At 42.4% G+C, this 12,831-nt stretch overlaps 1 protein-coding gene across 1 annotated transcript in view; it reads right to left on the minus strand.

The window, feature by feature from the left end:
* Positions 1-12,831, minus strand: part of CHRDL2 (chordin like 2) — a 379,722-nt gene that overhangs the window by 92,405 nt on the left and 274,486 nt on the right. The window contains exon 10 of the mRNA XM_069203810.1: positions 7,738-7,830. Within this exon, the coding sequence (XP_069059911.1) occupies positions 7,738-7,830 (93 nt within the window). The remainder of the gene's footprint in view (positions 1-7,737; positions 7,831-12,831) is intronic.

The following is a 12,831-nucleotide window of genomic DNA, read 5'->3' on the forward strand; positions in this document are numbered from 1 at the left end:
CTCAAAACATGGAAACTTTGCCCAGAGGAAGAGATGCACGCCAGCCATGAAAAACAAGCCTAGCGTCTCCCTGGTGTGGAGACTGAGTGGAAAGATAAAAACAAGCTCATGTTGGCCTACGCGAAATGTGCCATTTACTCATAAACTGAGCCGCTTCCATAGAGCTCTTAACAAAAATGCAAACTTGTGGTATAACGGCCAGAGCTGCGAACTTTGGAGCTGCGAAACCAGGTTTGAGTCTCAACATCAGTTCTCTTGTGCTTACATTTTTTAAAAAATAAATATATCATCGGTTCTCTCATGCTTATTTTTTTTTTTAATAAATACAAATACTCCTTTTGGGTAAATGCATACAGGAAGTAAAACAACATCCTGAAACCGGAACATGAGCCGAAGCAGGCGTGTAAAACAGCATTTCAAAATCAGAAAAGGAGCAGGATACTCCAGTCTGGCAGGAAATAATTTTAAAAAGAGTTTCCCCCTGACAACAGATAAACAATGAAAGTGAAAGGAAACTGTACTGGCCAGTGCACCTCTGCCAAGAATGGAAGTGAGGCATGGGATGCCCGAACCAGTTAGGAGGTCGCAAGGATGCGCGATGCTGCAATCAGCCAGTGGTAAGCAGCAGGTGGGATCAAAGTCCTTTTGCTGAATACAGCAGGTCTTTGCAGACAGCACGCATCCACCTAAAAAGAGAAACTTGTGACAGAAGATTATTAATGGTACCCTGAACTGTGCTCTTCAAGTATTTCTCATTAAGGATGAAACTCTAAGGCCCAGATTTGCATTTTGTTTTGCACTAGGTTTGTGTCACAAAAGTGATGCAAACCAGTTAACCAGTTTAATTTTTTTTTTTACATTTATTTTCTACTGCAAAACTTTTTTGCACCAGAAAACCTCCTGAAAGTAACACAAAGCAGTGCAAAGTGCTGCGTTTTGTTTTCTGCATCAAGCGGGCATTCTATGGGTGGTAAACGGGTGTTACCATGCAACAACTCATGGTCTTTGACACAAAATCTTATCTACTAAACAATAGCAGACAGGGTTTTGAACCAAAAAATAACACCAGTTTGAAGCTGGTGATAAAAGGAGAAATGCTTTTATTTCTCCTAACTTTGCCTTGGACCACTTTGCTGTGGTTGGATTATTAATCTAATCCTTTCGAGAAAGTAAATCAGAATCGTAGGCAATATTAACATCCACGACCAAAAAATACAGCGATGACAAAAGGACATAAAAAGACTATAGTCCCACTGGAAGTGGAACGAGGGGCCAGATGTAGCAAAGGTTTTTACCCATTCTGTGCCTATGGGAAAAAGTGTTCGTACATATGGCCCGAGGACTCTAGACCTACCAAAAGGACCATAACTTGTAAATGGTCTCTTTTCATCATTTCATCATAAAATATCCCAGCATGAAGAAGCGTCTCCTCAAAACTCGCAGTGCAGACTTCCTTAACCCACAGATGAAATTCATAACATCCCTGCATTCTCCATAAGTGGATTGTGTTAGGCTTCCATAACTTTACAAGAGTTGTGGTTTACCACAGTAATGCTCTGCTCTGAAAACAAAGCTAAGTGGGTTTCATTCTGGAAAGCAGAATCATCGTGACCGCTGGATCCACTTAACAGTAGCTGTAGCCTGTAAAATAATAGTCGGTTTAAGTCAACCAGCTTGCACGATTGGAAACAAACTGCAAATTTGATCCAGTGTGAAACGTAGAGGCTCCAGCCAGGAGAGAATATAGTTGTGGGTTTCTGGTATGATATGTAAAAGGACCAAGAATGCAGATTAGTTTGGGTCTAGACTTATTATCCACAGCGCTATGTTAATTATGGTCAGATTTATCCAGAAAAGCAAAGCAAAAGGTATTATGGAGCTGAATTAACATGACTGCAATTAGGATCAACAGCCTAGACCCAGCCTGAGCAGAATGTGGGAGTCCAATGCTGCAAGTGAAGGAAAGGTAAAGCCAAGAGAGACAGAGAAGGGCGAAGTAAGAGAAACCATCTTGAGCTCAGCGTCGCATCTATAGTTCACCCATAGTGTCTGTGGAATGAGGAAGGCGAGGTAGACTGGAAAGCTATAGAGACCGAGAGAACACAAAGGGACTTCCTCAAGCATGGGCAGGATGCAAATGGTATCCCTGGCCTGAGCGCTGCTGTGGTAAAACCAATGCAACTCGGGTTGTACAAAGGGGATAGACACTATGGCTGCTCTTATATAGGGCAACAGTTAGGATTCGGACTTTACAGAGACGAACAATCTAGCATACGGCATGGAGGTTGGAGAATGTGGAAAACAGGGAAGCGGAAACTCAAGAGGCTGGAAACACTGCATTCCTAACTGACAGACTGCTTGTTATACTCAGTTCCTGATTTAAGGTCCAATTCCAGGTCGTTGTTGGTAGTTATATTTAAGACCATTCTAGACACGCAGCATCTGTCCGGCACGTGACTTTCTAAAGTTTAAAAAAAATTCTATTTCCTAACTATAACGTCCCTTTAACCTTTGTTTTTTTCAGTGAATTTCTAGGTTTTTTTAACATAAAGTAATATTTAATTACCACACGTTAATCCATGTGCCGCTACACTTGGCCAAAGGCTGTGCATGGTGGGCGGTTAGCCGCGGGGCCTGGCAGCAAGGTCTGGCTTCATATCCTTCAGCCCAACCCCAGGTCCCTATGTTTTTAAAAAAGGTAGTGGGGCCCCAGGGTCCACACTCCTCCAGTCTTGAAAAGGCCCTGGGGACCCCATCTCGCAAGACCGAGTGGTGGATCTCTGCTTACTACCAGTTAGCATTGGTTATCGGCCCCTAATGTTTATTGTTTTCCTCCATCTTGATTGACCTACCCTTCAGCTGCCTGGCACTGTTAGTGCTTGCTCACACTCCTGCTCGCCTCTCAGTCTGACTCCGTGCTCCAGTCAATATGAGAGCAGTCCAGTCGCAATCAGCTGGATTCCAGCTCTGTTTACTGCTCAACACAGCAAGATAGGCATCTCTAGAAGTGATTTCAGGGGGAGATCAGACAAGGGGATCATACAAGGGGCCAGAAATACAACTGTTGGGGCCACCTACAGCAGACAAGCATTTGTGAAGATTATGTGTGAAGACACACACACACCACACACACTCACTCACTTTCTCACATATATACAATATACGCATGGCACAAACAGCTTCAAATACATATATTTGAATATATATTCACTGAAAAAAAACAAAGGTTACAGGGACCTTATAGTTAGGTTCAGATTTTACATACACAAAACCATAAAACGTCAGAAGTTATAGTTATACTTATCTCAAGAAACTATAACTCGTGTCCCAAGGATACTATAACTCGCACCCTTGCTGTACACAGTTCTCTCATCAATAATTTTACTGCAAATGTTGCAGTGATATTATCAATGATGTCATAAAAAATGTCATGACTGATGTAATATGTGGGGTAATTAGCAGCGCATGTAGAGGGTGAGAGTTATAGTTACCTTAGGGCACAAGTTCTCATTTTTTGCGATAAGTATGGCTGTAACTGATTAATTTCTATATATATGTATATGTATATATATATATATATATATATATATATATATATATATATATATATATTATAGTTAGGTTCAGATTTTACATGCAGAAAACCACAGGAATTCAGCTGTTGTAGTTAGAGTTATTTCAAGTAAATATAACTCATGCCCTAAGGTAATTATAACTACCGCCCTCACCATGCAGTTAATTTTACTGAAAATGTTACACTGATATTATCAATGATATCATAGAAGATGTCATGAGTGACGCAATATCTGGGGTAATTAGCACGGCATGGTGAGGGTGCCTGTCAGTATTGACAATCACCCCGATTGGCCAGCTCTCCCTGCAGGCAGCACCATATTAAGTATGAAGCGGGCAGCCAGAGGCACACATAATTTTTAAAAAAAATATACATGGCACAGCGCCTCACAATAGGGGCTACGCTCCAATGCCCTAGGGAAGGAACCACCACTGATACACACTCTCTTGTATAGTTTGGATAGAGGATACCATAAAACATAATGCAGTCAGCCCCTGCTTCATATGTGTGCAGTCCATGTACTGTAATGGTTAACTTGTGTACAAATGTTTTCTACAGTCACTGCAGCTATTCCCTACTAGTCACAGCCAAAATGTGTAAACAGAAAAGTTTAGAATTTATAGAGGGATGTTGCACAGCTCGGACATAGACTAGTTCTTGGAGGCAACCCCTGATGTGCATAAAGAAGACTATATGGTGAAGGTATTGGCTATCCAGAAATGTTTGGGTGCCAGGCAGTAAGCTCTGCTGCACAGGATAGACTGTGATATAGACTGGGTGTAGCTGGTGTTGGTTTGTGACAGGCGTTTCAATGTACTTGGAGTGGAGCGATCAAGGGGAGTAAATTGCCTCATTTCTGGGCAGGTGGACAGCAGGGCAGCCATGGGTCAAAACCACCAGCCATTGACGAGAATTATGGGAAACCACTTACTGGAGTTTCAGTAGCGCCCTCTGTACAGTCACACCAAGTAGTTTACTGCTACAGGTGTTGCAGTATGTTTCAAAATACATCCATCATGATTCACAGTACAGAATAAAGTAGTCCTTAGACAGTAACCTTTATTGTGAAAGGTGCAACTCCTGTGGTTCTGCTGCTTCCTTGTCCATCAATCAGCACAGAAGGGTGGAAAGTGTGGTAACCACAGCAATGTCTATTTCCCCTTCTTCCTTGTGATGTTGAAAAACTCTACAGCATCGAAGTCGAGTGCTTTGTTGCCTGGTGCTCACCAACGTTTGGCGCAGGTGTCGAGCAACTTTTTGGTGCAGATGCTGACCCGGTTTTCGCGGTCAGTGTCGAGTCACTTTTTGCCATCTTCCACACATGTTTTTGATGCCTTGGCATAGTGTGCCCGCTTCTGTTTTTGCCTTGCCCTGGTGGTCTTCTGCAAGAATTCTTCTCATGTTGGGCAGTCATACCAAATGTGATTCTTTGGGAGGCAGAGATTACAGACCTCATGCTTGTCTTTCTGGGCATACTAGTGGTGACACTTTGAGCAAAAGGGAGTACATTCTATGCCTCTTTCTTATTCTCTGATCATGCGGTCTTGGTGTGTCAGTCTTTTCATCTGTGGTGTTTCACTGTGGTTTTCAGTGTTCTTTTGGTGCTTTTCCTTCTTTTACCGGTCATCATAGATCCCCTTCCATGGGCAGTGGTTTTTGATGGAAAACTATCTTCCTCTGCACAGTTTGTTCTTCCTGAACTCCAGAGCACTCCCTTAGGCTTCAAGACCCAACAGCAGAAAAAAGAATCTGAAGATGGAGACTACGTCAAAGGATTTCTGGGGTATACATCTGACATCACTCAAAGAGGGGTTTAAGCCCAAATGGTAGATAGTGCCATTGAAATAAAAAGAGAAGAGAGACTACAAGGAGACTATCCTGGACTCACCACTAGATGGCATAATAATGCACAGCATGTAAATCAGGAAATGACTCACTATGCAAAACCCAACTTCTTACACCACTGATAAGTAGAGTTGTCTAAATGAAATAGAGGGCCCATATAATCCACTGCCGACTTGTGCAAGAAGATCAACAATGAGGGGAAGAAAATAACAGTGCTTGCAATTAAGACAGACTGTCTGACAACTGTAGCCACCGGTTCAGATGGGAATATCCAAGCCTGGTTGTTGTTTACACAGAAGACAGTAGCAGGAAACTTTGGGGCTCTCAGATTAGCAGATGAAAGAAGAAAATGAATTACTTACCTGTAACTGTAGTTCTTCAGTATTGGTATTTTTCATAGATTCACATGCTTGAATCATTTCCCGTTGTCGAAGTGGGAACTATAGAAAAGCAATGTGCATTACTATAATAAATAGACTAGCTTTGAACCATAGGTTTTATAGTCTATCTATGTCCTTTTAAAAAAAGGACCAAACCACAAACCTTAGCCAACCAGGCCACAGTACCCTCTAGGACACTCTCAACAGAGGCTGATTCCTTCAGATTTTCTACAGCATGTCGTGTGATGGGAGTCTCCTTGAGCTGTCCTCAAATTACTAGTTTCCTCTCAGCTTTTTTCAAAGGAATTTGTTTCCAAACATCAATTCTTCTACTACCTGCGGAGTTTGACTGGGCACTATGCCCCAATTCACCAAGAAAGGACTTTTCAGAGCCTGTGACACCTGTGGGAAGAAGAGGCTTCATTTGAATGACCCACAAAAAGAATGCATTTATTGCCTCTATCCAGAGCATAAGGTGAGAGACTGTAACATTTGTCGCACCTTTTCTCAGAAGACTCTAAAAGACAGGGAAGGCAGACTTTTGCTGTGGCTACAAAAGCTAAAGACCAAAGAGTGCCCCTTATCTGAAGAGGAAAGTGATTACTCTTCACAGACTTAATCTTCCTTTAAAAGACCTAAATCTGGGGAAAAAATCACATCAGAACCACCTGCAAAGGTCATTCAAAAATCAGAACATACAACTAATGGGCACGAAAAGAGGCACGAGGACCTTCCTTCATCCTCCAAGAAACAAAATCTTGCCTTAGAACACACTCGCTCTGAGCCTAATACTCCTTTCCTGAAAGAAGCACTTCCAAAACATGCTTTACAATGTGCCGTCGATGACAAAAACCAAGAAAAATGAACCCTCGGCGACGAATGCACCGTCGACAATGTGCTCGTCAACGACCACATCTACAGTAACGACGACAGCTACATCTACCTTTACTACATCAGCATCTCATATGATAATATTGTTGTCAATGCTGACATCGACGACTGTTATCACAACGAGGATACTGACCTGCCAGTCGACGACCTCCTTCCTCAGCTTACCACTGACGACAAAGATCCCGTCCACATCACAATACTCACAGTTGCGATTGAAGCTGTGTTCAACAATGATACAGTCGCCGAGGGACTCATCGATGACACTGTCAACGATGATACCGTCAACAAAGGACTCATCGATGATGATAACGTCGACGATGAGCTTGTCGACCATGATATCATCGGCATCCCTGCCAATTAAGACACCACCGATGATACCGTTGATGATGCTACCATCGATGATACAATCAACGACGACCTTGCCATCGACAAAGAGAACACTGACAAAGGAAAAATCTATGTCAGGAGAAAACCCACCTTCAAAGATGACATTTTCTCCGTTGTATTTAATCTCTGTAAAGGAGAAGTTTTTACAGGACTCCACACTCCAAGCGAAGCGCAGAGTGGCAAAACTCTGACAACTCTGCCGGCGAAGCAGAGTTTACCACCCACCTGTAGTTGTCTCACATGGCTGCCTTACTCTTGAAGAAATTATTATACAGTTACCATAATAAAGCATCCTGACAAATAAATAAAACTTGTTAGACAATAATATTTAGAGTACTTATAACTGACAAAACATATAACACTTAGAAAATGTATAACCCTATAACTGACATAACACAATGAATTAAAAAAGGTAATATGTTGCAAAATAACCAAAAACATACCAGAAAAGCTGACATTATTAGTGGATTTTTTTTTCTTTTTTTATTTCAACAATCTAAAGAAGGTACAACCATGTGGTAAGTGTTGAACTACTATAAGCTCATGTGTTTTAGTAAATAAAGTAATCCACACTTAAGATCAACATTTAATACAGGTGGCATCCAAGTAACTTTGAAAACCGCGCCTGTTTCTAATTTGTAAAGTTTCGTATTTAAGTACCTTCACTTGTTCTTGTGACGAGTCTGAAGTTGTGTGCTTCTCGTTTAAACTCCTGTTTCCCAACCTTCTTGATCTGAACCAAATGAAATATTCCTGTAAAGTGAAAGATGTGTGATCAGGAGTCCTGCAAACTACCACTATGGTAAAAAACATACAGCTAACATGTTGTGTCCTGATAGAGACTATGCACATATCATAATGCATCAAGTCAGTGAAGTATGGTACATATCATTAAATTAACCATTATTTACTGTCCCACTTTGTCACAGTCGTTACCAGAAGCGGTCAGTCCTCAACAAGGAGACAAAATAAAATGAACAATTTCTTTCAGTTATGTTCTGTTATGTATAATAGAACTCCACTACAATCCTATGCCTACGAGACCTGTAGACCCTCACAGCGGGCTATGTTTTATTTCTCCTTTTGAGACAGGTATGGCTGTACCACCTATGATAAGGTTAAATGAAGCAGTGTCACCCCGCTGCAAGGAAATCCATCTCTTTTGCATGCACCCCACTTTTTTGATCTGGGCGCCTGGATTCAAACCAACATTTGTTTTTTGATACCCCAGAATTCTAGAAAAAAAGATGAAAAGCTCATTTGAACACAAGGTAGTACAAGTTACCATCTTGAATTATCCAAAACGCCATCTTACCAGAAATATATATTGACCCCTTGTGTGTTTTACAAGGGTCATCCAATGAATGATGTCCGAAAAACCTAGGCATACTTCATCTGAAAGCTCTGAAAGATCTACAAATGGATACCCACCGAAACCAGAAGAACAGTCAACCAAGCCCTCGTAAGCAGCAAACTGGACTACAGCAATGCCCTCTATGCAGGAACCACGGCCAAACTCCAGAAGAGGCTGTAACGCATCCAGAATGCCTCTGCACGCCTCATCCTGGCATCCCCCGCCACTGCCACATCACAGACCACCTGAGAAACCTGCACTGGCTCCCAGTCAACAAGAGAATCACATTCAAACTGCTCACCCACGCTCACAAAGCACTGCAAAACACTGGACCAGAATACCTCAACAGACAGCTCTCCTTCTACACACCGACCCAACATCTCTGCTCCGCCGACCTCGCCCTCCCAAACATCCCACACGTCCGCAGAACTACGATCGTCGGTAGATCATTCTCTCACCTCACCGCCAAAACGTGGAACACTCTTCCCACCCACCTGCGCCAGACCAAAGACCTCCTTACCTTCAGGAAACTTCTCTAGACCTGGCTGTTCGAGCATAAGCAGCATCTCTCCCCCCACCCCTTACCCCCCCTCCTCAGCGCCTTGAGACCCTCACGGGTGAGTAGTGCGCTTTACAAATTCCTGATTAATTGATTGATCAAACAAAGCAACATTCTAGAATGCCTCTCAATGGAGATTGTTTGTGATGCAGGACAGGGTCAAAAGATAAATTTTTTCCTCTTCGCTGCAGGGCCCCTTTAAAGGGTTAAGAGAGGCGTGCTTTTTCGCTTCACGGGTTGGCCTATTTAAAGGTCATGCAATGAAGAGAAAAAACAGTTCTCTGTATCCAGTCCTGCATCACTAACAATCACCCAGACATCCCAAAATTGTTTCACAGACCCCACACTTCAAATGGAGTGTCTCAATGTCCCAATTCAGAGAAGAACTCTGATTTCCCTCGCGCTTGGGTTACTCTCGACCTCAGAATGGTAAAAGAGTTAAGTATGCACAGCTGTGTAGTTGAGTGATTTTATGTAAACAAAATACTTATTGACCACAGTAAAGATCCATATTTTCCTTTTAGAAACGATCTGTTAGTGATTTTCAGTAAAGACTTGAAATTAGTGACTATCCCTGACCTCCGGGTATGTTAGCCATTGTCATCCACCATGCTCAATGGTCAATGGTCAAAATATATGCACAGTTCCCTGTCGATCTGTCCCCGTTAATCAGCAGCGCATGGCCTTTAGCTGTTCACAAGAGGCTCTTGAGCAGTTTCACGACCCCATAGTCAGCCTGACCCTGAGAGCTCATGGTGCACACATGCTCAGTGGGCACAACATTTTGCCATTGTATGTGATGGTCCATTCTCTCCAAACCCTGCTATGCACAACCTTCCGACTCCACCAGAAGCCTCTAAGCGCAGGGTGTGTTTTTTGTTGATGCCCTGTCTCTAGAATCCACTTTGCAGGGACTTTGGCCATGTCCAAAGTTCTCTAGGCAAACATGCAGCCTTAATTCAAGTTCCACTCCCAGGTACCTAATCATCAGATCATGCAGAACATGGCAGGATGGTCCTCCTTTTAGCCAGGTTATGAACAATATCCTCATACTCATTTCTTTTACTGTGCCTAATATTTTGTGGTGTTTACCACGTTACCTATCATGTTTTGATAATTTCATTGTTTCCACTGCTTTGAAAATGGAAAATGTTCCTCTATTGACCTTGTCAAATAGAATACTTTCCCCACACTTTTCTTATAATACGCAAATTATGGTTCCTTCTATAATTTGCTAAAGGTTATGGAATAAGAGATGTACAACCGACTGTCTAAAACCAAGGAAGAAGAGAAATTTGCGACTAAAGTGGTGTTAATGGGATTGACTAAAACAAGTTCTTGGTATGGGAAGGACAAGGATCAGAAAGGTAGGATGCTTCATATTAAGAACAACTGCAGGACAGACTGGAAGAAGAGCTGAAACTATGGTGAATTTTTCAGTGCATATTTTGTGCCAGTGGTTGCAGGCACTGGCATTCAATTTAGGGACCAGGACTTATTTTCTTTTTCAGACCTTGACACAGTTTAGGAGAGAGAAGGTCATAAAAGGGAGCAAGAAGGAACATTAAAATAGGAAAACAGTGATAAAGGTGGAAAGCAAGAATAAAAAAAAATTTAACCTGTAAGAGTGAGATAAAGAGCGAGTGAGTGTGAGGATGTAGAGGAAGAGTTGTGTGTTTGAATCAAGACTAGGCAGCCTTGGTATTTATTCCACGACTCCGGCATTCAGCACATACATATTTTTTTGCATATTAAGCACTGGAGTTTTGGCAAAATTTGGTATAAAAGAGTGAGTGAGAGAGTGGAAATCAAAATGGATTTCTGGGGAACAATAGTGCTGAAGAGATGCCTAGTGGTACAAAGTCCTCAAGTTCTTCACCTGCATTGACGGATGTAGGTAAATTGCCGGTCTTAGATATAATATAAAACAATTTTCATAAACTAAATTGAGCTGGTAATAGCCCATGCTCAATAAAAATCAATTTTGTAGGTACCATGGTGCTCACTGTACGCTTTTTTGTTTCTTTCCTGTAAAACATCTCAATGAGAGTCTAAACGGGCGGAAAGCCCAAGTCTCGCCATGTGCCTTAAATGGTGTTTTCATTCTTCAAGGCGCTGGTACTTTAAACTTTTGACTCTCTGCCTTCAGAGGCTGAGATTACCCGAATGTATGGAGTAGTGTCATGATATGATGCCGGCAGATGGTAATAATTCTGCTGGGGTATCAGAAGTTGTACTAACATTTGCATGGTTTGAGTTGACATAAAGGGAAAAAAGTGTGAAATACTGAAATGAATGTGGAGGGTGATCAGGCACACCTGAGATAACAAGCTTCAAAGAACAGTGAAAAGATCTGGAAATTCTGACATTAGGCTTTCTACGTTTAAAATTAAAGACCTGGCTTGTGATGTTGTGGGTGCAGCATAATTGGTAAGGAGAAAGAGACAAGGTAAGAAGGCATTGTCCCATCAGCAAAATGTACAGGCAACACAAACCCACCCTCCAGTGAAGCTAGGGTATGTGTGTTAGTTGTGTGTATGATGGTCCCATTCACATAGATTCTGGTGTGACACTCTCTTGCAGTATTGCTGCAATTCACGAGCACACCAGAAGCATTACATGGGCAAGGCACACTTATTCATAGGTTAATCTTTGTGAACTGGGCCCAAAGTATCTGCTCCCCTTAGTGTATGATAAATGTCATAACATTCATCCTCTTCCTCCTGACATTTTACATTTAACTGGGAGGGACTGTGTTCGATCCCATATGGCCCTTTAATATCCGAGTTGTTGGACTTTTTTTTGCTTATGCAGGGTCATCCCCAATCTTTTTGCCTCCTGCCTCCTATTTTTTCTGACCTGTTGCTGTTGGCTTTTGAACTCAGAGCACTTTACCACTGCTAACCAGTGCTAAAGTGCATATGCTCTTTGTGCAAAATTGTATGTAATTGGTTTATTCATGATTGGCATAAGTCCCTAGTAAAGTGCACTAGAGGTGCCAGGGCCTGTAAATCAAATGCTACTAGTGGGCCTGCAGCACTGGTTGTGCCACCCACATAAGTAGCTCTGTAATCATGTCTCAGACCTGCCACTGCAGTGTCTGTGTGTGCAGTTTTATCTGTGAATTCGACTTGGCAAGTGTGCCCACTTGCCAGGCCTAAACCTTCCCTTTTCTTACATGTAAGGCACCCCAAAGGTAGGCCATAGGTACCCCCAAGGGCAGGGTGCAGTGTATGGTTAAGGTAGGACATATAGTAATGTGGTTTATATGTCCTGACAGTGAAATATTGCTAAATTTGTTTTTCACTGTTGCAAGGCCTGTCCCTCTCATAGGTTAACATGGGGGCTGCCTTTAAATCTGATTAAAGTGTAGATTCCCTTAGGGAGCGGATGGACATGTGGAGTTTGGGGTCTCTGAGCTCACAATTTAAAAATACATCTTTTAGTAAAGTTGATTTTAAGATTGTGTGTTTGAAAATGCCACTTTTAGAAAGTGAGCATTTTCTTGCTTATACCATTTCTGCGACTCTGCCTGTTTGTGGATTCCCTGTCTGGGTCAGTTTGACAGTTGGGCTGGTTGCACCTCACACTAGATAGTGACACAAAGGGAGCTGGGGTGTAGCCTGCATATCCTGATGAGCCATCTGTGCTAGGAGGGAGAGGATGAGTGGTCACTCACACCTGAAAGGGCTGTGCCTGCCCTCACACAATGCAGTCTCCAACCCCCTGGTGAGTGTCTGGGGCCTGGCCTGGGCAAGGCAGGATTTCACATTCCAAAGAGACTTTACTTTGAAGTAGGCCTAATTCAAAGGAGAAATTGGGTATAAGAAGGGCACCCAAA

This window comes from Pleurodeles waltl, chromosome 8, assembly GCF_031143425.1.
Source record: "Pleurodeles waltl isolate 20211129_DDA chromosome 8, aPleWal1.hap1.20221129, whole genome shotgun sequence".
Taxonomy (NCBI): domain Eukaryota; kingdom Metazoa; phylum Chordata; class Amphibia; order Caudata; family Salamandridae; genus Pleurodeles; species Pleurodeles waltl.